This window comes from Hemicordylus capensis, chromosome 5, assembly GCF_027244095.1.
Source record: "Hemicordylus capensis ecotype Gifberg chromosome 5, rHemCap1.1.pri, whole genome shotgun sequence".
Taxonomy (NCBI): domain Eukaryota; kingdom Metazoa; phylum Chordata; class Lepidosauria; order Squamata; family Cordylidae; genus Hemicordylus; species Hemicordylus capensis.
The window spans coordinates 95,034,237-95,061,950 of record NC_069661.1 but is presented as its reverse complement, the minus strand read 5'-3'; the positions used below and the strand labels follow the sequence as shown (position 1 = coordinate 95,061,950).

Genomic DNA, 27,714 nt, shown 5'->3' with positions numbered 1-27,714 from the left:
TTCGGGTTCTCTGGCAGTGAGGGCGTGCGAAGCTAAGCGCGAGGGACGTGGATTGTGCACTGCATGTGCGGGCTGCGTAAGCCCAGACAGTGGCCGCCGGAGAGAGCGAGAGCGTGCGCAGCGGAAGTTACTGCGGGATTTGTAGGCAGGCCAGGCAGCTTGGGCTTTGGCGCGGGGGTGGGATGGTGGTATTTAAATTGCAAGCAGAGACTGTGTGGCTGAAACGCCGTTGGCGATGCTTGTTTGAGGACTGTGGGGGTGGGGTTCGTCGCTTTTCAACACTTGGCGGGTGATGGAATGCAGCTTTGCTCTCACTAGAGGGAGCGCCGCAGGGCATGAGTTGATGCTGTGGTTGCTCCTCCGTCCAAGGAATGGGGCGGGGCCGGGGGCGTGGAGGGAGATGAGGCGGGTATTGGTGGATGCCTGCTTCAGGTTGGAAAAACGAGAGGAGTGGACGAGTGGTTGTTTAGTTGATTTCTTGCCCGCCTCCTCCCATAACTAGAAAAATGTGCTAAGGGGGCGGCTGTGCTTAGGTGGTGCAACCCCTCAATCCGCTGTAGCTATTGGAGGGCTTCTCAGTTGCTCTCCACCTCTTTTTACCGCCCCCTACCGCTGTTTGCCTTTCTTGTGTAGCTGCTTCGGAACCACAAGTTGCGCGCTGTTTCTCGGTCTCCTCCCTCTTTGACTTGCGTGGGCTTGTACGGCTGAGCGCCCCTTCTGCTCATTTTCACGTGCTAACTTCTCTTTGTCCTTTCTAGGCGCCTGCGCTCGTTGCTTCCGCCGCTACCATGGCTCCGATACCTTCAGGTGAGTGGCTACGTGCCTGCATATCTGGTGGAAGATAGGCTGAGGGAGGGATTGTTGAAGCTCGCCACTTTATTATGAGGTAGTCTTATCAATCATAGTGGTAGAATTGGTATTCTCCCATTGTAATCTGTAGTGATACATTCCATTCTTGCCTTATTGGGTCTTTGCCGCCTCTTTCTGACCGTGTGTAGATGTATCTCTTGCCTTAAGGCTTTCTAAAAAGCTGTCCTCTTCTGAGATTTCTCAACCAGATTTGACTTCAGTAGCTTGTTTTTCGTTGCTGAAGCTCTATTGATAACTAAGGAGTGTGTGATCCTTCATAAAACTGGAAGTAACACATGCACTGTACTTCCAGCATAGCTGGAAGTAACACATGCAGTGTAACTTGTCTTCACCTTTGCTGTTTCAATGTATATTGAAGAGTGGGAGCAGCTACAACACTTCTGAATAGGAAAAATATTTAAGTTATAATGAGTAGCTGATTGCATGTGTGACAGCTCAGCGTGCCTTTTTCACTCTGATGAGAGTACACGCAGTATACACTCGAGAGTGCATGCCTTAAACACTCTGTAACACACTTCTCTGTAAGCACAGGTAATCTATACAGATACACTTGGTGGGGAACCACAATTGGCTGCAGCTCTTTGCTGAGTGAATTGGTGGTAAGCCCGAGTGCATCTTTGCATGGGTGAGTTATATGGTCCTTTTGTGACAGAGAATACTCATTAAAATATGAAACGAATGCAGGTGTTTTTGGATAAGAGCAATATACGATACATAGTTTAATGTCAAGTAGCTCAAATAGAATACTTTAAAATAAAACATTGTTTCATGTGTTGGATCCAAGTTCTGGTTGTAGCTGCATGAATCTCCTATTCAGCAGGAAGGGTTATCATAAGAACAGTTCCTATGTGAAGCAGAAGCACAAGGGCCTTGTGTGTTTTGGTTTCCCCCTTCTGTAACGTGCTGTGTGGGACATTGAGAATCTCTCCAGCAGTAATAGAACCTTCAACACTTGAAGGATTTTACCAGGTGAGATTCTTGAAACCTGCTTTGGTTATTGCAGGAGAAGTGGAGAAAGCAGGCTTGTGACTTGCTTACACTCAGGTTTTCATTTTTCCAATAATGTGCAGCTCTGCTGTTCATTTTACACTCTATAAGATTAGTTTCAAGCTTCTGCTCCTTTATTGCTGACTATTGTGACTGAAAACTCTCCATGCAGCTACTCTTACTGTTAAATGCAGAAGCACATTAACTTTGGACTCTTTATCAACTTGACAGCTGTCTCAGGGGTAGCAGAAACCATGCTTAATGGTATAAAATAGAGAGACTGAGGGAACTTTCAAGTTTAATGCTTTGTTCCATTTCAAGCTTTGCTAATTCTTTTAAACATATCTTGTGCACCTCAAAACTGTTTGCAGAACAACCTAATCTTTTGGGTTTGCTACTCTCTCCCACTTACAGAACTTAAACTTGGCAAAAAGATAAATGAGGGGAAAACAAAAGTAGTCTATGAATTGCCAAATCTCCCAGGATGTGTTCTGCTTCAATCAAAAGACCAAATAACAGCTGGAAATGCAGCTAGAAAGGATATCATGGAAGGCAAGGCTGCAATCTCAAATACAACAACAAGCTGTGTGTTTCAGTTGCTTCAGGAAGCTGGTAAGTAATGGCAACTGGATTTTCATTGGGGAACATAGCAACTTTTTAAATTTTCCAGCAATAAAACCACAGAGTAGATTTTTCTGTTTCTTTTTGATGCACTCAACCCATTTTTGCCATGGGGAAATCACCAAGAGGTTACTTTTCCGTGTACTTCTAGAGTGGTGAGTTTACACTCCACGTGGAAAGTTGAGGTGTCCAGAATGTATAGGTAGTGGTTTTGATCACATAGAAAAGTGTTCTCAGGATCGCCATACCTGGAATCCTGGGAAAGGTCACCTGTGTTAAAGTGATCAAGTGACACTTTGAAGATGATATATTCTCTAGCAGGGCCATCCCTAGTAAGGTGCGGGGCTGGGGGGGAATCAGCATGTGCGGGGCCTTGTTAACATTTCATATCATTACAGAATCATACTGATTGATTACATACAGTGTCAATAGATGCATATAATGGACATATAATGCATTTCTAAAGAAATAAAAATAAAAAGCACAACAGACCTTCTGGGTTACAAATCAACTTGAGCATGGTGCATTCATAAATAAATAAATATTATATATTGTTCCAGAAGTTTTTGTAACTTTCTGCCATGAAACAAGTCACTTATAGGACTTTTTTTGGATGGGTTTTTTTAATTAAAAAAAATTAAAAACCAACAATTTGTCCAATCCACTTCAATTTAAATATACATATTCCTCCTACCCTGCCCCACATCTCTGCTCAATACCAAAGCCCTATTGCAAGCCAGTATTCAGGGTGTGGGCAATAACCACAAAAAGGAAATCACATCATATCTCCATTACTAAGGCTGGGCTGGGCAGAGGGTCTGCAGAGAGCTCTGGTGCTGGACACTCTCTGCCTGCCTGCCTGCTTCTTTCCTGAACTTCAGGCTTCAGCGAGACCTGCATGGAGGCCTCTTTGAAAGCCCTGCCCACCCACCGAACAGCTGAGAGGTGGGGAGAGATGCAGCTCTAGCAGCTTGCCTGGGAGCTTTTCAAGATGCACACAGACACAAAAGATCAGCTGCGGGGAAAGATAAGTGGCTGGGACTGGGGGAGAGAGGAGGGCAGACTGCACTGCAGTGTGTCAAGAGCAGGGCTTGCGCCAGCGCGGGGCTCGTGGCAATTGCCCGGGTTGTCCCGCCCTAAGGATGGCCCTGTTCTGTAGTGCCACTGATGATATTTCTACAAATATTGTTGGAATCTTGGCAACAGGAATTAACTTGTTTAAAAAAATCATCTTGGTCAAATAAATTGAAAAGAAACGTACAACTGTGAGCATCATATATTCTAAAAGTAATTCAACTTCCCAAAATTTTCCTGATTTTGCATGTATCGCATTCTGTAAAGATTAATCTTTACAACAGCCCTGTAACATAAGCCAGTACCCTCCTCATTTTGCAGACAGTGGACAGGGAGATTAGTTTATTAAGGCTACTTAATGAACTCATGACTGAGGTAAGACTGATACCTTCACAGTCACTACACAACTCCTGCTCTGTGAAATGCATGATTTAGGGGTGGGGGGGAGGAGTGGTGGTGTTTTTTTAGGGTAATATTCTGAAGCTCTGAGGATGTCCCCATCTCTTCTCTGAAATTTCTCATCTGTCTCACATTATAGTCATAGCTTAATGTATTTAAAAAATCTGTAGGTCAACGAATATGCCTTGCAGGCTACAGATAAGAGTTAACCAAGTTTGGGTAATCTAACTTGCATCATTATCAGGATGTGTTTCCCCCAACTCTCTTCATATCAGTATTCCATGAAGAAATCCTGGCCTGGAGCAATGCTTATGTTTAAAAATTAACTTATTTGGAACTCTGTCTTGCCACGAAAGTTCATGGGGAAGCATTTTGGAACTTTGCTGATAAAACAATGTCCTCCTAAAACTGCTTGGGTGGTCGGGGAGAAGTGAGAGTTTTGCCCCTAACACCCATTATTTTATTGGTGCTTTGAGCAATACAACATATGCAAATTGTCACCTGGCTTTGAGATTCCAATAAGGATTATCAAATTTCAGTCTGTTGCAACCCCTTTCAGTCTGTTGCACCGAAAAAGTCACAAGTTTGGTAATAACTGAAATAGGAAGGAAAAGGGATGTGTTAAGAAAGGGAAATAGAAAATACACAAGAAAAGAAAATTAGGGATGGGGTGGACACACCTTCTTAGAAACCTTCATTGAATAATATGTAAACCCTGAGTTTAAACTTTGTTTACTTTATTCACCAGACAATTGGGATAGTGATGGTATGATGTAGTCTTTAATCTTTGCTTAACTTGTAAAGGCAAGAAAGACTTCATATTGGTTGTGAAGAACTGCCAAGGTGAACTTACTCTGCATTCCTAGGACAGGTGTTAACTCTCCTTTTGTGGGGAAAGAAGTTGCTCAGTGCATTATTAAACCTTTTTAAAAAATCCTGTTCTTCCTCAAGGATCTTGGGCTTGTGATGGCACACATAATCCTCTTCTCTGCCTCTTACAATAAAGCTATATAGTGGTTAGGCTGAGCAATGATAACTGGCCCAAGGTTGTACATTGAGCTTTGTAGCTGAATGGGGATTTGAACAGTTTAAATAAAATAAAATAAATAAATAATAAATCCAAGTCCATTCAGTCCACCACACTAGCTCTCAAGCTTCCTGTTCATTTTTAAAGGCACATTGTATTTGAATATCTTCCAGATGTCTGGTCTGTTGGTGGTAATCAGTAGGCTTGGATTCAGCGTATTGTAGTTGCTGCTAGTTACATTGTATTAATTTGCATGGAAGGCTGAAGCTGCTAACCTATGCATGCCTGCCTGGCAGGTATACCCCCTTTGAACACAGTGGGCCTTGCTTCTGAGTAAGCAAGGTTAGGATTGCACTATAAAATACACTTAGCTGTAAGCTATAGTTACAGCACTGACTGAGCAATGAGTGAATGGTGAACAAGAGAAAGATAAAACTTCAGATACTTAACCATGCTATACTGTCCTGGTTGCTTTATCGAACAAAATCTGTGCATCAGGCAAATTAAGGATTGTTAACTTCGTTAAGGACATTAAGGATCGTTAGACATTAACACGCTGATGATTAAATAAGAGAACACCTGGCAGGATTGGAATTCTTGTTTACCAACTGTAACAAATTCCTATAACAAGATAGACACAACTTAACAAGTAGACTGACTAAATATATAAAAAATTAATGCAGCTGACTCTTCAAATGTTAGTGCTTTATAAGCTTATATATTAAAATAAGACAGTGGAAGAGATCACCTCTCTCCCACAAAGAGCATGAAGCTTGTATGACAATATATAAACGTGTTACTCATAGAAATCTTGAGCAATTAGTACCTTCATGCAAGCTCGCAAACAGTCATGCCTTGGCCCAACATCTATATAAAGAGATAGCCTCTCGGGACTCCTGTTACTTACTACATTATATGGCAGCGTTTCTGCTGTTTGTTTCACATGTAAAAGTATCCCCAAGGTGTATCCTCTTGAAACCTATTCACTCTAGAAAGAAAAACACTATGAACTATCTTTACTTTATAGCAGGACTATTCATCATAAGACCCAGAGGCGAGATCTGGCCCAAAAGGACTTTTTTTGCTAGCCTGCTGGTAGGAATATCCTGCAGCAATAGCAGTCCAGAAAGGCAGAGGGCCACTCTTTTGGTCAGTTCCCTTTTCTCCAAGGAGGGCCATTCTCTGTCTTCTCCAGAAACTGCCTTACAGTGCCATCAAATACATCCCACAGTGGACCCAATATGATTTCTTAGTAAGTATGTCTAGGATTTCAGCCTGAAAGCAACAGTGATTTAGTGAGAGGAGAGGACTTGGCATTTGTTTGGGGCTGGCAGGCACTCCAGGTGCCCCACTGACTGAGCAGGGGCAGGGCCTATTTTATGGCCACTATCCTTGGTTAAAATTGTGGGTCAATTGACAAGATCCACAAGTAACTAATAATTGATTGTTCTTAACGTAACAATGTGCTGAAAATCGACCTCGGCCCCCCGCATACCAAGTAATGCTTGGTTCTGGCCCACCATGGCATTTGAGCTGTGCACCCCTCCTGTATAGTAATACCCTTAACTAATGTTGCACTCTTCTCAAACAGTTTCTTTCTTGTATCTTGCTGTGACTTAAATGAGCACACACAGAGGAGTATTTGGATGGTCCATTAATTCTTTATATCTGTAAATTCCTAACCAAGAATGTTGCAGGTACTTACAAAAAGTCTGAGCCCCCTGGGGCTGGAAGTACCATGGAAATGCAACTTCCAAAAATTCTGGATGACTATGTACTGTTATATACTCTTGAATCATCTGTTCGACATTTTAAATTGTGTATATTTTGTTCTTATATAAACTTCCCTGAAAAAGATTTTTCTAAATCAGAACACATTTGGAACAATAAACAAGAATACCAGTCTTGTCTGCTATTCTTTGTACTTTATAGTTCAACAATTAGGATCACTCACTTTTGACAAATTAATTGAAAAATGTCTGGTGGGTTTTTAAATATTTCACAAAAGGTTTTGAAGCTCTTGCAGGTTAGTGACTACTTCAAGAAGAGTATAACTTTAAAAACAAATTTACAAAGCAGTTCTATAGAGCTGTTGTGCTGATGTCACTGTTATGCTGCTATAATATAGTTGGGACTCTATACTTGCCCAGCAGGAGACAGGAGGAAAAAACAAGAGCAGTAAATAACCCCAGAAAGGTGTAACACTGCCTAGGGTCCATGGCTCCTAGTTCTGCCTCTGTATCCTTCTGCTGGTGATTTTGTGCATACCCAAATTGCTGAGTAACTTCTGAAATGTTTTTCTGTGTTGTAAATATATCGATATATTTTGTTCACAACTCTTAATTCAAATGTGTGCTATTTAGAGTGGTAGTACTAAGGTGTCATCTTGTGTTTTCAGGAATCAAAACTGCTTTTGTGAGAAAACATAGTGACACAGCATTTATAGCTGCTCACTGTGAAATGATTCCAATTGAATGGGTTTGTAGAAGAATTGCAACTGGTTCTTTCCTTAAAAGAAACCCTGGTGTCAAGGAAGGCTACAGATTTTACCCACCTAAAATTGAGATGTTTTATAAGGTAAGTGATTCTGATGTGACTCAGTTGTAATGGTAACTTTGTGATATCATTTAGCAGATGTGATAAACTGATGAAGATACATTTTGGAAAGTCTGAAGCAAATTATTGCACTCTAGTTACATAGTGAAACAAAACTTCCCAAGATAAGCCTTCCAAAGGAAAAGTACTCCCCTTGAGTGGTGTATTTAGCAAGAAGCCCCTGTTTCTTTTAAAATGAAAAAGAGCATGCCAGTGATGTCAATACTATACCTATCTGTTCATCTTACTATCAAAGTCAGAGCCTAACTTAAACATTCTGTCCCCTGGCTTTTATTTTTGGCTGTACAAATAGGCATTTGGCAAAAAAATAAAAAATAAAAATGGCCTGAATAAACTTTCTGACTTATCAGATATTCTGTTGGAAATGGAATTTTGCAGTTGGGTTTTTATCAACCATGGAAACATTTGGAGCCCACTTCTCTCTTTAATATATAGAAGTACTTAAACAGAATTCTGGCTCAGGCAAGTTATGGTGGAAGCAGATTATATTGTAGAAAAGATAATATGTTTGCATAAGAACAATTCAGAAGTGTTGAACTTTTTTTTGGTACAGCCATCTGTTAAATTGACTTTGGCTTTTAATCTGTGTCCTTTTGAACTTGGCTTCTGATGAAAATGTAAATTATTCAAGTGAAATTCTTGCTGCCTATTTGCCAGGATGACGCAGCAAATGATCCACAGTGGTCTGAAGAGCAACTCATTGAAGCGAAGTTCCGATTTGCTGGCCTTGCAATTGGACAAACTGAAGTGGATATTATGGCCCACTCTACTCAAGCTATCTTTGAAATACTTGAAAAAGCATGGCAGCCCCAGAACTGTACTCTAGTGGACATGAAGGTATGAGAGGATGTCTTATAACATGCCTCAGTTTGAAAGCAACAATAAAATTGCTAGCTTCAGCTAACTATTGTATATGTGTGTGATATTTTTAGGTTGAGTTTGGTGTTAATGTATCCACAAAAGAAATTGTCCTTGCTGATGTAATTGATAATGATTCTTGGAGACTGTGGCCATCTGGAGACAGAAAACAGCAGAAAGACAAACAGGTGATCTTATGTGTTCTTCTTGGTGATTTTTGCCAGTGCTGAAATTAAGCCAATATTGTTACTCGTTTCTCAGAGAGTAGTTGCCTACACTCGCCTTTACTCTCCTGAGTGCCCTTTCTCTCTCTCCTTCTTCTGCACCACTATATTAAAGACATTCTCCTTGTAGCATCACCATCTAGAGCTTTCTAGCTGTGATGAAGGCAAAGGCCTCCTCATGTTTGGCATCCATGGTTCCTGGTTACAGAATTCAAGGCTCACTTTTAATGAAATTCCCTTTCACCACATTGCAATAATGCATGGTACATAGAAAATTGCTATGTGCAAAATGTGACGCCTGCTGAACTTTTCAATTTAAATATAGTTCCTAATAATGTCAGGGCCATAGGGTCTACAGTTACACATGATTTTAGCCAAAAGGCCGAGAAGCGATGGTCTACAGTTCTTTCTAAATAGCATGTTCACAGCCTGTAAGTTTGACCTCAGCCATTTTATATCAATGGAGTCACATGCAACAATGTGCATGCTATCTTAAAGTGACAAATTCTAGAAAGCACATTTTAGAACACTTTTGGATCAACTCTACTTACCAGCCTTAGGCTTTCTTCTTCCTTTCTCTACTCCAGTTTTGTTGTGCACTAAAAATCATAATAGGCATTTTAAAAATCCCAAAATAAAGACCATGAGCCCTCTAGGTACTGCTGACTTTTCTCCTCTGACATTTTAGATGTACCGGGCAGCCTATGGTCTAGCATTTGACCACTAAGGATAACCGGGGAGATCTTGAAACTGGAATCACTAGGTCCAACCTTTCTTAAACTGTGTTGTTACATAACATAGGCTTTGTGTGACACCTTGCTGATGTAATTTAATTTATTTAATTTATTTTTACATTTATATTCCACTCTTCCTCTAAGGAGCCCAGAGCGGGGTACATAGTTCTGTTTCTCCTCACAACAGCCCTGTGAAGTAGGTTAGCGTTATCAGTTACATGATTGATGTACATCAGTTATGATTGTGGATCTTACCAGTGATAGGGGTGTGTGTGTGTGAGTGAGTCAGACATCTGATTCTTGCTAACTGTATATGCAACGCTTTTGTGTTTTTGTACATGTTTAGTCTTACCGTGATCTGAAAGAAGTGACTCCTGAAGCACTGCAGATGGTGAAGAGAAACTTTGAATGGGTGTCTGAAAGAGTAGAGGTATTGTTGAGAATCTTTACAATATAAGATAATTGTCTTTTAGCAATAGCAATAGCACTTACATTTATATACCACTCTATAGCCGAAGCTCTCTAAGCGGTTTACAATGATGTAGCATATTGCCCCCAACATTCTGGGTACTCATTTTACCGACCTCGGAAGGATGGAAGGCTGAGTCAACCTTGAGCCCCTGGTCAGGATCGAACTTGTAACCTTCTGGTTACAGGGCGGCAGTTTTACCACTGCGCCACCAGGGGCTCTTTATCGCTGTTTGTCGCTGTTTCAAGTACTTAATAGTGTTTTGATTTTCCCCCTTTTTAGCTGTTGCTGAAACCACAGAGCCAAGGCAGGGTGGTTGTCTTCATGGGCTCACCTTCAGATCTTGGACATTGTGAAAAAATTAAAAAAGCATGTGGAAACTTCAACATTCCTTGTGAATTACGAGTGACTTCTGCCCATAAAGGACCAGATGAGACACTGAGGATCAAAGCTGAATATGAAGGTAAATAATCCAAATTTGCTGCCTAAACTTGGTTCTGTAATTTAAAGTTTGTTCTGAAACAAGGCCAGAAAGAAAATCCTATATCTTTTAAATGGCTCCTTCAACAGAAAATAAGTGAAAAAGCAGAAATGGTATAGAATGAGCTTACATTTTGTTAAGATGTGTGTACCATTTATACTATGCATTTCTTTGTGAGTAGGTGATGGAATTCCTACAGTGTTTGTAGCAGTGGCTGGAAGAAGCAATGGCTTGGGACCTGTAATGTCTGGAAACACTGCATATCCCGTTATCAACTGTCCTCCACTCTCAGCCGATTGGGGTGCTCAGGATGTATGGTCATCTCTGAGGCTTCCCAGTGGTAAGTCCTTGACCACTTTGGAATAAATGGTTGATTTTTTTAGTGTTGTACATGTGCAAAATGATCAAGGAGAGCTTGAAAGCTCAGTTGTGAGGTTACATTAATTATCTCCATTTAGTACCTCAAACATGAAAGAGGATGTGTTTGAACATTCTGGAATCCTTTGTATATAGAACAGATTAGCTGTGGCTACACATATCATACCAGTGCTAATAAGTTATTAAAGCACATCTGCTTAATTAATTCTGTCTACAGAGTTTGTGGTTTGTAGAAGCTGGACTTCATGCCAAAGAGCAGTTGTGGTTTGGAAGGAGCTAAAAACAAGACAGTAGGAACTATGGCCTAGCCTGTCATCTTAATTTCAGTGGGGCTACTTTGAGTAATTTTCCTCATGTCATCCCCACTACAAACAAATCTGCAACTATGAGGGCTTAAAATATCCTTTTAGAAATAAGAAAGCTGAGCTTATCAGACTTTCTGTTCTGCATTTCAGTGTAGTCAATCAGGTGCTGTGTGCACTTGATCTTAAAATTCAGCTAAATGATATAGATCTACATTTTAGATCAGGTGTTTAGAATTTAACCATAACCACTTTGAGCAGTGTTGTGCTGACCTCTGCTGGTTGGAAATCTCTCTCCCTCCTCTTAAACTTTTCTAGACAACCCTAGGTTTAGCTCCCAAATGCTTGTTCTCAATTGTACTTATTTTATATGAGGGGGTGTCATTCCTTCACATTTTTCTTGCACCTTTTTTCTGCCCTTCCTCATTCCCCAGTTGTGTTTTCCCCATTTGTTAAGAGTGTACGTTTCTTCAAGGCAGGGAGCTGTCTGTTTCTTTTGCCTATGAAATTTAGCAGATAAAGCTCTTGCTAGCACCTCTAGACTAATGGCTAGAATTCTCTGTTTTAAAACAGGTCTTGGCTGTTCCACAATTCTTTCACCTGAAAGTGCTGCCCAATCTGCTGCTCAGATTCTCGGGTTAAGTAACCATTTCGTATGGGCCAAGCTGCGATCAAGCATGTTGAATACATGGATCTCTCTGAAGCAAGCTGACAAGAAGATGAGAGAATGCGCCTTATAGGTGGCTTCTTGAGCCACTGCTCTAGGATGACATATAAATTCTAACACAATAATTCCTAACTATCTGCAATTCTTCCTATAGTTTTGTTAATCATTTCATAAAGAGACGAGTCTGCAGGTGCCCTCTTTGTTCCAAGCAAATGAAGATTAATTTCTGGCTTTTTGGAAATGAGCAAAATCTTTGCTATCGTAATAGAATAGTTCTCATTGATTACTTATTAAGTAGAACTGGTCATTTGTATTGACTTGTAACCCTGTACAAAATGTGCCCACCTGTTAATTCTCCTAAAGTTTATATTAAAAAGTTAGCAATAACAGCGCAATAGATTTGCACTCTGGTTTCTAAGACCTTGTTCTGAAGTATAAGCTGGCATGGTAGCAACATATGAACAAAAGCCAGCCACATTTCAAAATGAGATGTTGGAAGCTTACAGTATTCATGAACAAAAGTCATTCTATTGCAGACTAGTGCTATTTATTTTGCTACTGTGAAGAAGAGGGAGCCATTGAGAGAAGGTGTGGACCTAATTTCTGTATTCAAACTCTTTTCAGTGTTTGAAAAAGGTTCATACACCGTAGATAGCATCTGGCCTAATAATGCCTTAAGTCTTATTAATTCTAGTAGAATTTAGCTGTGATTTAATCTGGATGCTGCCTGCTTTCAGTTTACTCAGTAAGGGTATCTGTATTGGAGTATGTGTTGGGGGGGTGTCAATAAAAATACAGAAACAAAGTCACTTCAAATGGGAATAAAAACAACTTCCACTGGTCTGCTTTTCTTTTTGCATTCATCTTTATAATAGTGTGAGCTAGTGTCAATCTGTGGAATAGAACAGATACGTTCTTAACATATGATCCATGTATACCTAAAGCTCTTGGAGCTGGGCTTCAAAGTGTCTAGAAGTTGGCTTTCTCCCTATCCTCCAGTACCTGCACTATACTTATCTTTTTAAAGGCCTTTCCTCTAAGAGGACTCACAGACTTGTGGAAATAAAGGTAATATCTCATGGGGCAGACTTGGAAAAAGGTTAAGTCCACAACTAGTGAAAGGAAACTTAGGTCAAATATATAGGTGTGTAGAAATCACTGATGGACAGACTGTACAATGTTTTTCTTTATTTAGCATAATCAATCAGTTCCTTTACTACAGTCTCAGACCAGCACACTTTACAAACAGAAGCCCAACAAAAAAAAAAACAACCTACAGGGTTTTGATACAGCAGTTAAGCATAAAGAGCGGTTGGCAATGATTCTTGATGAACTCCTGGTGAATTTTACTGGCTATTAAACAGAACTCAGTCATATTATAAAATCTCAAGTCATTCTGGTCAGTTAAAAGATAATCGAGATAAAAAGAATCTGTACAACCTGGTTGACAGCTAATAAAAAAGGTTATATGTTTGTGCTGTATATCGGTAAAATTGACAATAAAGGAGCACATGAGCCATTGTTTCAGTATCTCCCGATTTGCAGAAACAAGTATGTTCTTTGTAGGTTTTTTTTTTTTTAATATCTCCCTTCCAAGACTGCTGTTTGCAAAGTGTTGCATGCATCATGCCTGTGTCAAAGCTCTGTGGTATTATGGCATGGTTATCTGGTTTAGGTATCTGGCAGGGTTGAAATTCAGAACTTGGTTGCCAAATGGACACCAATGGGAATAGAGCCCTGATCAGTTTGATGCTCCACATCATATATTCTTTATCTGAGTTTGACCCTGGCATGTACCCCAGAGTTATCAGTGCAAAAGGGGAGATTTAGCATATTTGTATACTGCCCCAAACTCATGTCTTGGGTGGCTTGTTATATGCATGTTGCAATGTAACACTTGAGGTGGGTGTAAGAATTGTTCAAATGTGAGGCTTTCAATTGTGCAACTGCATTTGTTCTTGCATTTAATGTAACAGTATGAATGTTATATTGGCAATGTGTATATAATGTGCAGTAAGTCAGCCACTAAATAGGCAGTGACCCAATTCTTTAAAAGGTCTAGCTAAAGCCTCTATCTTCCATTTGATTATTATGGAACAGCTGGCTTCTTGATGGCTAGTTGTACAAGAGCTCTCATTTTGCCACTTGTAGCAATCAAAATATGCAGTTTTTAAGGGGTTGCAAAGATGCCAGCTATTTTATATAGAACATTTAATTATAGAATTAGATGGTACTGTGACCACCTTGTGTCCAGTAGGACACATCCAATAGCAAAGGGCTCCCAAGCACAACCTTGAGTTTACAGGACAACTTTAAAGTGGAATTTTCCTAACTCTGATTCAGTCACATCATTAATAGGTAGTGAAAAATCATTGTGTTAATTTTTATAGTTTTCAGTCAAATATTCTTTAAAGTTAGCCTAGCAGCAGAGGAAATTGAAAACCTACCACATTGGCTGATGTGATATCACTTTCCTGTTCTGGGGCAGAGACACTGCAGTTTATTCTGCTGGGTTCTCTGCCAACTAACCAGCCTTAAAATAAGTTGATAAACTACTTGGGGGGAGATGAGTGATTCAGCCAACATTGCTACCAAGTAATGAGGTTGCAGCTTTGATTTAGGGGGGTATCTTGCTGGGATGGGGGAAACTCAGGAATTCACTTGATATGTAGGCCTTTGGTGTTTGAAGCAGCTGTAGCTTTGGGGTGGGGGGAGGAACTCTACCCCCATTGCTAGCAGAGGCGTAGCTAGGGAAATAGCGCCTAGGGCAAGCACTGAAATTGCGCCCCCTGTCCAAACATATGACACTCATCTTTCAGATAATTTTACCATATCAGCTCAAAAATATAATTAAAGCTCTTTATCTTTTAATATTTCAAAAACTATTTAGCAGTGGATGTAGCCAGACCAAAAAATGCTGGAAAATTACAAATTTCAGTATGCTGGGGCTCATTAAAGAAAATTACCTGTAGCCCCTTCGGGGGGCTTCCAAAAGGCTGTGGGGGGGCCTACAAAGGTTCCCCCTCCTGCCGCCAGCCTCTTAATTCACTGCCACATCCCGTCCTAGGCTGATTTCCGGGCCTGTTTGGACCTGCAAAGATTGGCATGGTGGCCATTTTGGAGGCCACCACACATGCTCAAATGGTCTCTGCATGGCCTGGCAAGGCCTAGGGCCTCACAGGGACCATTTGAGCATGTGTGGTGGCCATACAATTTTTTTTTTTTTAATGGCCACTGAAAACAAAATGGCTGCTGCACATGCTCAAATGGCCTCTGCGAGGCCTGGCATGGCCTAGGGCCTCGCAGAGGCCATTTGAGCATGCATGGTGGCCATTTTGTTTTCAGCAGTCATCCATTTTTAAAAATTTTTTTGAAATGGTGTCCCCCTTCAGGTGGTGTCCAGGGCATGTGCCCTGCCTGCCCTACCCTAGATACGCCCCTGATTGCTAGTGATACTGGGAGTGGGGTAGCAGAAGGCAAACATGGAAGCTGTGCTTGTCTCTCCCATATTCCTAAAGGGAGAAGACCTTGAGCTGGGAGGGCCAAAAAGATGGCCAGCCCCCTCCTGCTCTGCTGCAAACAAGTGTAGGGGAAAGACAGACACTGCACATTTGTTGGCACCATTGTTAGTTATTGTTGGGCTTTTCCCTTTCTTCCACCATTAACTGTACACCATTAGGATGTACAAGTTGGTAGTGTGGCTTGCCAGTGGGGCTTGGTTTTAAGAAATGCTGGCAAATGACAGGATGCTCTAGCATAGGATTGAGAATTTCAGGAAGTAGATTGCCTTATTTTCAAGGGACGCATTACACAGACATAGAAGGGCTTTGCTCTAAAAAATGAAACAATGCCCCAGCTGCTAATTCTCCTCCCCACAACTCACAATGCTATTTCTTATTTCAGGATGGAGCTGGGGAAGCAAATTTCATAGGAGGGGTGGGATTCACAGAAAGCTTCAAGGCCTGTTTTTCACAATATTTGAGAATTAAACTGCCTCGAAAATGTTGTTTAAACTACCATGACACACCCATTTTTGGCAGTATAAAAATTTAGTAAAGATACCCATGCACCAGATACAAAAAATTTTCTCTTCCACAAAACAATGCTTTCCTTCTCTTTCTCTGGCAGTACCTTAGGTGTACCCTGGATAGCAGACTCGGGCCGTTGGTGGGGGTTGTCCCTTCTCTCCAAGCCAGAAGCCTCATTGATTTGGTTTCCCTCCCTACAACTAATGGTCTTCACCTCCTTCCCAAGGAGGGATCCAGCATCTTCATGCTCCTCACTCTCTAGCTCCAGACCACCTAGGATAGGTCAACTAACTGTATTCCCATCCCTCCATGCTGAACTCATGAATGTGTATCTGAGGCAACGGGCTATTCTTAAGACATTTAACCTCTTGAAGGGAACCTCTACCAGCAGTTCCCCAGTTCACTAACTACACCTTTGTCTTGCAAATTTCTGTCCTTCGATAAACTTGACTCCTGTTTTCAAGGACTGTCTTGAGTCCTTGGCTCCCACCTGAGTACCCCAATATCTTTTTTTTAACATTTTGTATTTTACATGCATCTTTCCCCATCCTTCCCCTCTGCCCCACCCCCAAGCCCAACCTCCCCTCCCCTAGCCAACTTTTGTGCACTGTGCTGGCTTGGGGTATGTGTGTGTGTCTGTCCATGGCCAGCTTTCCTGACTACCTTACTAAATAACTTTGCTATATGCACATTTGCCCCAAATTGAGTTAGTTTCCCCAACTTCAACCAAAACTTAGTTACAAAGAGTGGTAACTACCTACTACAGAGCAATCTATATTCCACACCAACTATATTCTGCTTGGAGGGCAGACTGTACATATAATAACTGAGCAACACTGCATATTTTATGATACTCTTAACTAGAAGACATTTGCTGTACACACACCACACACACACACACACACACACACACATATATATATACGGGGGGCTCCTTACATTAACATGCATATCATCATGGCATCCCATCCCTGGCAACTTGAGGACAAGGCTGATAAGTGGACTTTCACAGACATATTCGCTAGCCCACTCTGCTTTAAACTGGTCAAATAAAGCAGCACATGCCTGATTTTCGCTGAACATGGTTTAAAACCATGCAATCTAGCATACTCTTTGAAGCGCCTGCACTTAGAGGCATAATTTCTCCTAGTGGAGATTTTCCTCTCATTAAGTAATATTTTGGCTAAAAGCCTATTCTCCAGGCTGTTAAGCGCAGGGTCTCTAGACTGGGGCAAAGCACCTGACCTCACTCTTGGGAGAGGAGATCTGTTCATTGTGACAGCCTGCGGTATTTCCCCTTCAACAGTTTGAGTACTCGAGGAAACCATGGATGCCTTGGCAACCAGGGGGTTACTAGAATGCAGTGTGCCTTGTCCTGCAGTATTTTGACCACCACCCCACTCAATAGCAGGTAAGGCAGAAATATGTAAAAGTATCATTGAGTCCAAACATACTGGAAGACTTCCCCCTTTGTGCCTTGACCTATTCCCACCCTTGAGCAGTAGATGTGTCATTTCTTGTTCTCCTTGGTAGCAAATACGTCTATCCCGGGAGCATCCAAAGCCCTGAATATCGGCAAGAGATATGGACCACTCATGTTTTCTCCACCTAAGTCCTGCTCAATGCATCTGCCAGGGTGTTGTTTACTCCCCTTATATGTATCGCCTGAATGGCTACCCACTGCACGATACACCAATTCCAAATTTGTTGACTCAACTGGCACAATGAGTGGGACACAGTCCCTCCTTGTCTGTTTATGTAAGCTATTGCAGTTGTGTTGTCCAGCTGCACCTGAACAACACAGCTGCTTAGCTGAGGCTTGAATGATTTGAGCCAGAAAAAATACAGCCAAGAGTTCCAGGAAATTGACATGTAGACTCTGCTGTCTCAGAGTCCACACTCCCCGAATCTGATAAACCCCTGAATGCACCCCCCAGCCTAGGAAAGATGCTTTGGTGGTTAGCCACACTGTAGGTTGTGGAACTGGAAATGGTATTCCCTGTTGCAAGTTCATCTCCACGGCCCACTACTTCAAGCTTGCCGGTACATCCCCCAGGCACTATAAGATGCATGAGTGGATTGTCTATATTTGGGTGGAACTTTGCCAGGTACCAGAGTTGCAGTTTTCTCATTCACAGTCTGGAATACCTCACAGTTATAGGAACATAGGAAGCTGCCATATACTGAGTCAGACCATTGGTCTATCTAGCCCAGTATTATCTTCACAGACTGGCAGTGGCTTCTCCCAGGTTGCAGGCAGGAATCTCTCTCAGCCCTATCTAGGAGATGCTGCCAGGGAGGGAACTTGAAACCTTCTGCTCTTCCCAGAGCAGCTCCATTCCCTGAGGGGAAGATCTGACAGTGCTCACACTTCTAGTCTCCCATTCATATGCAACCAGGGTAGACCCTGCTTAGCTAAGGGTACAAGTCATGCTTGGGGACAAGTCATGCTACCACAAGACCAGCTTTCTGTCCTGTTGTGCATGATGCCGTCAGCCTTTGCACAGTATGTGCTCACTAGTTGTTACCTGCTGGAACTGCATCACTAAGTCCCTTATTCTGCAAATGCTTTCCCTTGGGAGAAACACTCTCTCTGTGTCCAACACTGCCCCTGTGTATTCTATCCTTTTCACAGGGGTAAAGTGTGACTTTTTCCAGTTTACCTGGATCCCGAGCTCCTCCAGCAGGTGGAGCACTGTTGAGATCTGCAAATCTAACTCATGGCTGGTCTTTGCTGCAAGGAGCCAGTCATCCAGCTATGGATGCACGGTTTACACCTTGTGTTCTCAGATGTGCCACTATCACAGCCATGCACTTGGTGAACATATATGATGCTGTGAACAACTGGAATTGAAGTACATTGTATTGGTACACATTGGTGCCCACCATGAAGTACAGGAACTTTCTCTGATTCACCTGTATACCGATGTGAAAATACACATCCTTTAAATCCAGCATTCTAACCCATTCCTCTCCATGTAGTAGAGGAAGGATATGTGGCAGGATATGGAAGAATCCAAAGGGACTGGGCTATTTGGAACGAGCGCTCGGCCTGGTAACACAGGCTGGACTGAAGGATGTAGCGACATCTGCTGACAGCACTGAGATTATACATTTCCTGACAGGATTTCTAAAAGGCCTTTCTTGGCCAGTTACTAAGGGAATCTGTGACAGCTTTTGAAATCTTGGCTTGGAGTGAAGCTTGCGCCCAGGTGCAAGATTTCATGGATGAATTGGCCAAGAGGAGAAGAAAAAAGGAGTTTGGTTAGCCACTGGCAAAATTGGCCCCGAGTCCCACCCCCATTAACTTGTAGACATGCACTTAGAGAATACAATTGGTTTAACATTGGAGACAGAATCTGCTGGGTGGGGAGATCACATTAAAGGCCTCAAGGGCATGCACTGCCACAGATATACTAGATTTTCTATACAATGTATAAGGTATACTATGTATTAGCTTTGATTGTGCTTTGCTTTAGCTTACTTATGGTAGTGATTTGTGTATGCTGTATGGTAAGAAACAGAAGGAAGGTCCAGACACCAACAATTAATTTGCCAGCCCCTCTGCTTGCCCCCAACAACTGTCCATGCACCATGTACATGAGTGCACGATTCAATTTTCATGAGAAAATGAATTGTGAGAGGAGGAATATGATATGAGCAAGCTGGCAAACCCCTCTTTAGTATTGGGGTCAGCTCTCTGAATCCATCCAAAAGCCAACTGAGGCCTGTGTCTGGGAGAGTGTTTTTGCAAGAGACAATTAGAATGTGCACTCTGATTCTGTTGAACTATAGAAACCGAAGATAATTGTTTTTCTCTATAGCTAATTGTTTTTTCCACAGTCAAGGCCTGGTGAGAAGGGAAATTTACCCCATCCTGCCTGGGAGTTGTTTTGCATTATGCTATGCTAATGTCAATCATGAGAACTAGCTCATAACTAGTTAACATAACTGAAATATGTTAAGAGTGATCATATTTAGAAAGCCTTAGGAAACCACATTATCAGTACCTGCATATTTTAGGGGTACATATTTTCACACACTAATTGCTGAATTGCTTTACATGCTGACTCCTAATAAAATTCCTTACATGCTATCTCCTAATAACATTGCTTGGGATTGAAGGCACCAATGAAACTTTAAGAACTGACCACAGACCATCAAGCTAGGCATAAACAGAAATGTTTTTCCATCTGGATTGTAAACAAGTCAGGCTTGGGACCCACAATGCCAATGATGGGAGACCAAGATTGTTTACATTAAGGATGGAGACTTAGAGAGAAATGATGTGGCTGTTTTTGATTTGAGATATGACAAGGAAGCTAAGGAGAGGTTATAAGGAGATCCACCCCTCCCTCATAACTTAATCAGACAGGAGAGAGAAATGTGGTCAGAAAGAACATGGGTCATGTAGAGCTAGCATGGAAAGGGAAGCAGCTCAGACCCCAGGGAGATGGATGTCTGCCATGATTGGGGAGGAATATCCTCTGCCCCTTGGGTTAATGGGTGAACACAGCCTGTGCTTCCTAGCCATTCCTGGGTTTCTCTCCTAAGCTGCTTGGATAGCTTCCAGTCCTCCCGGCATTTCTCCAAGACCTTCTGAGACTACAAATGACTGACTGGTAAATTGCTTATCTACCAGAAGCCTTCAGTTAAGATTTTCTAGCACTAACGTACCTTTCTGAGCCTGTCTCATCTCTTTCCACCTGTGGAATCATCCTTCCCCCTCTGCCTGCTAGCTGCATCCTTATCTCAACTTGTCATCACTTTCCCTCCCCACTTTGTCTTCCTCCCTCTGCCTTTTCCTCCCTTTGCGCTTGGCTCATCTATTAATACATCAGCAGCCTTTCGGATCACTCATTTCAAGATAGACTGGGCATCTGCTCTCCCTCCCCTCCCTCACGCTTGGATACTTGGCTCTCGTTCCTACATCTTTCTGCTTGAAAACTGAAACTGCCTAATGTTGTGGCTTAGCCAAAGAACAGCAAAATAACACAGAAGTACACAGGGTTGTTGCTAGTCAGAAAGAAAATGCTTTCTATCTGCTGTTTCATTTATAGTGAGGGAAGATTGATTTTAGCTGTTATTAAAAACCACTACACTACGCTGAAAAAGAAATACTGACTGAATGGTTTGCCTGCATGCTCATATCAGTGAGGTTGTTTTGGTTTGTTGCTAAGCAGCAGAAGAGATACTAAGTTCCTCAGCTCTGCTCAGCTCGATAACACCACTGCCTGTTTGTAGGCAAACTGATTTTAGCAGCTGTGCACTTTGACAAGGGAAAATGATTTTACTGCTATTGAAATACTACACTACAATGAAACATTCATCTGATTAAGTTTGTTTAATTGCTCAGATGTAATCATTAGTCTTCAATAAAGCTTTTAAACTGTAGTCTTGTGTTTGGGTGTGCCTCCCCCCCCCCCCGATTGCTTCCATGATCTCAGAAAGTAGCCTTTGTTGGCTAAGGTGAGAGCAGGCTGCCTATTCTCCCTCCCCCTGTAAAGGGCAGAGCACAGAAGCCTTATCTTATCGTAGATCATTTCTGCCCAGTTCTGAGTCTAAAATCATGGCTTTTTGGAGAAAGCGGGGGGTGAAAATCACCCACACAGCTGGGATGGGGACAGATTTGAGGAGGCTTTTCACAAATTTAAAGCAGATAGATGGAAACAAACACTGGAGAGCTTTGGCAGATCTCATTTTCCAAACATGGGCTTTTTGCAGCAGGAAATACACTGCCTTGCAGACTGCAAAGCACTCTTTGAGACATTTTGTGACAGGCAGAAAGGGAAAGAAACCAAAGCTAACTTAAAAGAGAGAAGAGCAGCATTAGCTACCCTTCTGACAGTTTAATTTAGATAAGCAGGAGCAGGAACGGAATAGCAGAGAATTAGAGATCCAAACCCAGAGAGAGAAATGGGGAGTTACTGGCCCAGATTAAGAACATGGGGATAAAGGAGAGCATGGCTTTGGCGCAACTGGAGCAAACTACAGCCAGTCTACAGGATCAGATCTGTAGTATAGGCTCAATTAATCAAAGGCTGGTGGAGAAAAATGCAGAGTTAGAACAGCTGATTGCGCCTCTGGGCCCAACACACAGCAGAGACAGGGACAGGGACTCCCACAGTCTGTGCCAGCTGCACGGGTGACAGCAACAGTCCCATATTTGCTCCAGGAAGGAGGAGCCCAGGCAGGAGTCCTGATGACTTTAAGCCAGGCACCCAGCCACGTGGCTTGTGTTAGTGACAGTCAGCCACCTAGCAACCCGTTTCAGGCTGCAGATAGCTTGGTACTGCCCCTGCTTCTTTTATGAAACGGCCCGGGTTCCAAGGAAAAGAATGCTGGAAAGGTAAAATTGGCAGATGACCAGAACCAAGAGCCTTAGAGCCTATTGGGAAAATAAATTTCTTGGGATAAAAATGAACATGGGGTTTTAGAAATTGAAGTAGAGGGATAAGTTAAACAGGCTTTGTTGGAGCCAGACGCTAGTTCCAATGTCCTGATTTCTGAGCCAAAAATAGGATTTAGAAGCGAGCCCAGACTAGTGAAGTCTTATGGGGGTGCACAGAAGCACCTGTGTATGGTACCTATTTCTCTGGCTAACTGGAGCATGGAGGCAGATTACCTTGTGAATCCTGATGGAAGTATGGAAGTCCTGATTGGGAGACGTTGGCTGAGGGAACAAGGAATCTGATACATTCTATTTAGTGAGGGCTTGTGGCAGCAAATGAATCAGGCTGAGACTTGTAGGGGAGTCATCAGAACTGATCTCAAAACTGATGGTTGAAGTAGTAGTCTTTTGGAAGGCTCAAGTGCCAGGAGTGTGGCAGGTGTCTAATCAGTACTCAGTTTCAGTACAGGCAGAAGTAGAAAAGCAGTACCAAGTGTTGGTACAGGGAGGGGTAGGAGTAGTGCTTGTCACTAGTTGCTGAAAAACTTGTATATGGTTTCTAAAAAACCAGACCTATTCTAATATTTTCTTTCTGAGGAGATTTTAAGATACTGATGAAGTGATCGCTTTGGCAGTCAGAAAGAAACTGAGAGAAGGATGCTGAACTGCCAATATAAGAGAGCACGGAGCATACGCAGTGAGTGAGGAGCTAACGAATATTACCTAAAGTGGTCTGCGCAGGTGCAGAACCCAATCGTTATGATTCTTGTGGATCACTAATCAGGTCAGAAAGGAACACAAACTCTGGCAAAAGAAATGCAAGGTGACAATAAGGGAGGCGAAAAGAGAGTTTGAGGAACATTTAGCCAAAAGTATCAACGGGAATTAAAAAAACTTCTTTAAATACATCAGAAGCAGGAAAGCTGCCAGGGAAGCAGTTGGACCATTAGACAATGGGGAGTGAAAGGGATTATTAAGGAGGATATGGAGGTTGCAGAGAAGCTCAATGAGTTATTTGAGTCCGTCTTCATGGCAGAGGATACTGAGCATATACCTGTTCCTGAACCAGGCTTTTGGGGGATGGAGGCTAAAGAACTGAGTCTGATAGAAAGTGACAAGAGATGATGTTCTAAACTATCTGGAAAAACGGAAAACTAGCAAATTGCCAGTGCCGGATGGCATCCATCTTAGGGTCATCAAAAAACTCAAATGTGAAGTTGCCAACCTCCTTGCTAAAATATTTAACTTATCCCTGCAATTAGGCTCTGTACCTGAGGACTGGAGAGTAGCAAATGTAACACTGATTTTCAAAAAGGGATCCAGGCGCGATCTGGGAAATTACAGGCTGGTTAGCTTAATGTCCGTTCTAGGCAAATTGATGGAAAGCATCCTCAAGGATAAAATTCTAAAGCACATAGAACAGGCCCTGCTGGGAGAGAACCAGCATGGCTTTTGCATAGGTAAATATTGCCTCACCAACCTTTTGGAGTTCTTTGACAGTGTCAACAAATGTGTGGATCAAGGTGATCTAGTTGACATAGTATATCTGGACTCTCAAAAAGCTTTTGACCTTATCAAAGTCCTTATCAAAGACTCCTGAGGAAACTTAGCAGTCATGGGATAAGGGGACAAGTACATGTGTGGAATGCTAACTGGTTGAAAGACAGGGAAAAGGCTAGGGATAAATGGAGAGTTTTCACAATGAAGAAGTGGGGTCCCCCAGGGATCTGTACTGAGACTGGTGCTTTTTAATTTATTCATAAATGATCTAGAAGTAGGGATAAGCAGTGAGGTGGCCAAATTTGCAGATGATACCAAACTCTTTTGGGTAGTGAAATCAATCAATCAATCAATTTATTACAGCCATAGGCCATACAGAGAACATACAAAGATTAAAATAAGATTAAAAACACAATATGCCAACAGTAATAGAATACATAATAATCAGGACAAAACAATAGCTCCTATGAATCAGACCTTAAAACAAGATCTTAGTCTAATAGCCACATAAAAGAATTTTGCCACCACCTTAGTAACCTCATTATTTTGATCCTCAAGACAGAAATTCAAATAAAAGGAGTCAGCTATTCCTGGAAATTGCTCTAACAAAGGAAATATGAGTTCTTTCCTAGTATCATAGTAAAGAGAGCAATATAACAGCACATGCACAACCATTTCGGGGGGCCTGCACCACAAGGGCATAGGCCAAAATCTGACAATCCCTTATCAAATCTTTTTCCCAAAAAGGCTGAGGGCAACACATTCATACGGGCCCTAGTGAATGCTATCCTAAACTTTAAAAAGTGTAGGGAAGCTAAATATTTAGCACCTCTATTCCCCAAAGGGGGCATGATACCAAAAAATAGAGGAGAGCAGGTCCTATTTCCCCTAGAAAAAAGATTCTGGTGCTGCTCAATGTCATGAAGCCATTGTATAAGTATAACCTTCGCCTTCTCATTTCCCATGAGTAGAATTTCAGAAGGAGATAGACCCATTTGCAATATTTTATTGTTGACATATGACGGCCAAGGGCTAGAAAAGGAGTACCTCCATAGAAACCAAAAACAGGAGGGCTCCCGAATATCCAAGCAAAGTTTAATCCATCTTATAAAAGTAAGCTCCCATGCTTTTAAAAGCATAGTAAGGGATCCAGATTCCAAACATAATGCGGAATAAGGTACACATCTGGGTACCCCAAAGATAGCCCTAAAGAATACTAATTGAACCCTTTCCATCTCTGATGTTACTCCCTGAATCCAAAGTGGGACCCCATAAAGTAACTGAGCTACAATCTTTGCTCAAAAAGCTTGGGAGAGCCATAGGTGTATACTGACCTCCTTTGGAGTAATAGAATCACAAAAGAGCATTGAGAGTTTTATGAGCAATAGAGATAGAATACAATCTTTGATATTTCCAGTTAATATTATATTGGAAATGTATACCAAAGTATTTAAATTTATAAACCTGCTCGATATTTTCCTTATTTACCACCCACTTATAAAATTTCCTAGCTTTAGTGAAAACCAAGACCTTAGATTTCTCATAGTTAATAGATAAGTTATTGTCATTACAATAATGGGCAAAGGCTCCCAGCAATCTAAGGAGACCAAGACGGGTCTAGGACAATAACACTGCATCATCCACATATAGCAACTCTGGCACATGAATGTCGGCCAGTTTCGGGGCGTGTGAATCTACCATTTCTAAACACTGCACTAAATCATTGATAAAAAGATTAAACAATGAAGGGGCCAGAACACAACCCTGCCTGACCCCACGAGTGGTGGGCATTGAATCAGTTAGAGCCCCATTGGGAGCATATCTGACTCAGATAGAATTGACATGGAGCTGCATAATCAGGAACAACAATCTTTTTTCCATTGAGGATTTCCCAAGCTTGGACCACAATAATTCCCTAGGAATTAGATTGAACACAGCTTAGCTAATTTGTTTACTTCAATAAACAGTACAGGTATCTTTCCTGCAAAGTGGAGAATAGCAATAGTGGTCCAGGTCTTCAAATGGGGTTCACATCTTGACTCATCTAACTATAGGCCCATTAGCGTGCTTTTGGTGGTGGGCAAAGTATGTGCCCTTTATTTGTTATCCAAACTTGAAAAGTGGATTTCTGAGAGGAGAGCTGATCTTGTGTTAGCAAGCATGACTTGTCCCCTAAGCTAAGCAGGGTCCACCCTGGTTGCATATGAATGGGAGACTAGAAGTGTGAGCACTATAAGATATTCCCCTTAGGGAATGGAGCCGCTCTGGGAAGAGCAGAAGGTTTCAAGTTCCCTCCCTGGCTTCTCCAAGATAGAGCTGAGAGAGATTCCTGCCTGCAACCTTGGAGAAGCCACTGTCAGTCTGTGAAGACAATACTGAGCTAGATAGACCAATGGTCTGACTCGGTATATGGCATCTTCATATGTTCCTATGATCGTAAAATCAGGAACAGGAACTTAGCCAGTGTTGAGACGACTAAGTAAATCAGCTATTTTGCCTGACATAACCGGAAACCATAGAGGTAACACCTCAAATGAAGGTGGCACAGAGAGTTCCATGGGTTGAGCATCATTATAGAGAGCATAAAAGTGGGATTCCCATGTTCTAGCTGGAATCCTGAATAACATATTAGAATGGTATGCCACCAAAATTATTTTCAAAAAAACACGGCTGTCTTTTTGGTTCCTAGCCAGTATTAGCTTGTCCCAGGTGTTTTTTTAACACCTGAGTCTTGGCAAATCTAAGGTTCCTTTTATAAGCTCTCTTGATCTGCTCAGCTGGGTGGCAAAAAGAGAACTAAAGGTGGGCTGCACCAACAGCTGCAATTCATCGGAAGAAGCACTCACATGCTGGTGATGTTGGTGCATTGGCATGAGCTCTCATTGGCATGAGCTCAACACAGTATCCCGAGATCTCAACTGTGTGCACACTCTCATTATGTATGCATTCTGGGAGGATCATGAAGAATCAAATCATTAATCTGAATTCAGTCTATCTTTGAAGAGAAGGGGGAAATATGAATGTAGAAGCAGTTTGTCAAAATACTCTCAACAGCAAGTGGGTCACAGCCTCAGATTCAAAGCTTCACAAGTGCTTCAAATATATTAATTGCCCCAGGGATCTGTACTGGGACAGGTGCTTTTAATTTACTCACAAATAGTCTAGAAGTAGGGGTAAGCAGCAAGGTGGCCAGATTTGCAGATGATACCTAACTCTTTCAGGTAGTGAAATTCAAAACAGATTGTGAGGAGCTCCAAAAGGATCTCTCCAAACTGGGGGAGTGGGTGACAAAGTGGCAAATGCAGTTCAATGTTGGCAAGTGAAAAGTGATGCCCATTGGTACGAAAACCTCTAACTTCAAGTATATGCTGATGGGAGCTGAGCTGTTGGTGACTGACCAGGAGAGGGATCTGGGGTTGTGGTGTCATTGAAAGTGTTGACCAAATGTGCGACAGCTGCAAAAAAGGCCAATTCCATGCCAGGGATCATTAGGAAGGGGATTGAAGATGAAACTGCTAATATTATTATGCCCTTATACAAAACTATGGTGTGGCCACACCTGGTGTACTGTGTACAATTCTGGTCACCACATCTAAAAAAGGACATTGTAGAACTGGGAAAGGTGCAGAAGAGGGCAACCAAGATGATTGGGGCCTAGAGCACCTTTCTTATGAGGCAAGGCTGCAACACCTGGGGCTATTTTGTTTAGAAAAAAGATGACTGTGGGGAGACATGATAGAGGTCTATAAAATCATGCATGGTGTGGAGAAAGTGGACAGAGAGAAATTCTTCTCCCTCTCACATAACACTAGAACCAGGGGTCATCCCATGAAATTGATTGCCAGGAAATTTCGGACTAACAAACTGAAGTACTTTTTCACACAACACATAATCAGCTTGTGGAATTCTCTGCCACAAGATGTGGTGACAGCCAATAACCTGGATGGCTTTAAGAAGGGTTTGGATAACTTCATGGAGGAGAAGTCTATCATCGGCTACTAGTCAGAGGGCTACAGGCCACCTCCAGCCTCAAAGGCAGGATGCTTTTGATTACCAGTTGCAGGGGAGTAAAAACAGGTTGCTCACCT

The 27,714-nt window shown here is 42.0% G+C and overlaps 1 protein-coding gene across 10 annotated transcripts in view; it reads left to right on the top strand.

Moving 5' to 3' along the window:
* The window catches only part of PAICS (phosphoribosylaminoimidazole carboxylase and phosphoribosylaminoimidazolesuccinocarboxamide synthase), a 57,322-nt gene extending 44,773 nt beyond the window's left edge, over positions 1 to 12,549 (top strand). For 5 of the 10 annotated variants that reach the window (XM_053257317.1, XM_053257316.1, XM_053257315.1 and 2 more), the window contains 9 exons: positions 759 to 807; positions 2,272 to 2,469; positions 7,377 to 7,555; positions 8,252 to 8,431; positions 8,527 to 8,640; positions 9,757 to 9,840; positions 10,162 to 10,342; positions 10,542 to 10,700; positions 11,614 to 12,549. In XM_053257317.1, the coding sequence (XP_053113292.1) occupies positions 759 to 807; positions 2,272 to 2,469; positions 7,377 to 7,555; positions 8,252 to 8,431; positions 8,527 to 8,640; positions 9,757 to 9,840; positions 10,162 to 10,342; positions 10,542 to 10,700; positions 11,614 to 11,780 (1,311 nt within the window). In that variant the 3' untranslated portion in view covers positions 11,781 to 12,549. Of the gene's footprint in view, positions 1 to 48; positions 142 to 241; positions 264 to 414; positions 433 to 758; positions 808 to 2,271; positions 2,470 to 7,376; positions 7,556 to 8,251; positions 8,432 to 8,526; positions 8,641 to 9,756; positions 9,841 to 10,161; positions 10,343 to 10,541; positions 10,701 to 11,613 lie in introns of those variants that run through there. The other 5 variants (XM_053257319.1, XM_053257324.1, XM_053257323.1 and 2 more) reach the window with 5 other exon arrangements.
* Positions 12,550 to 27,714: the final 15,165 nt, after the last annotated feature.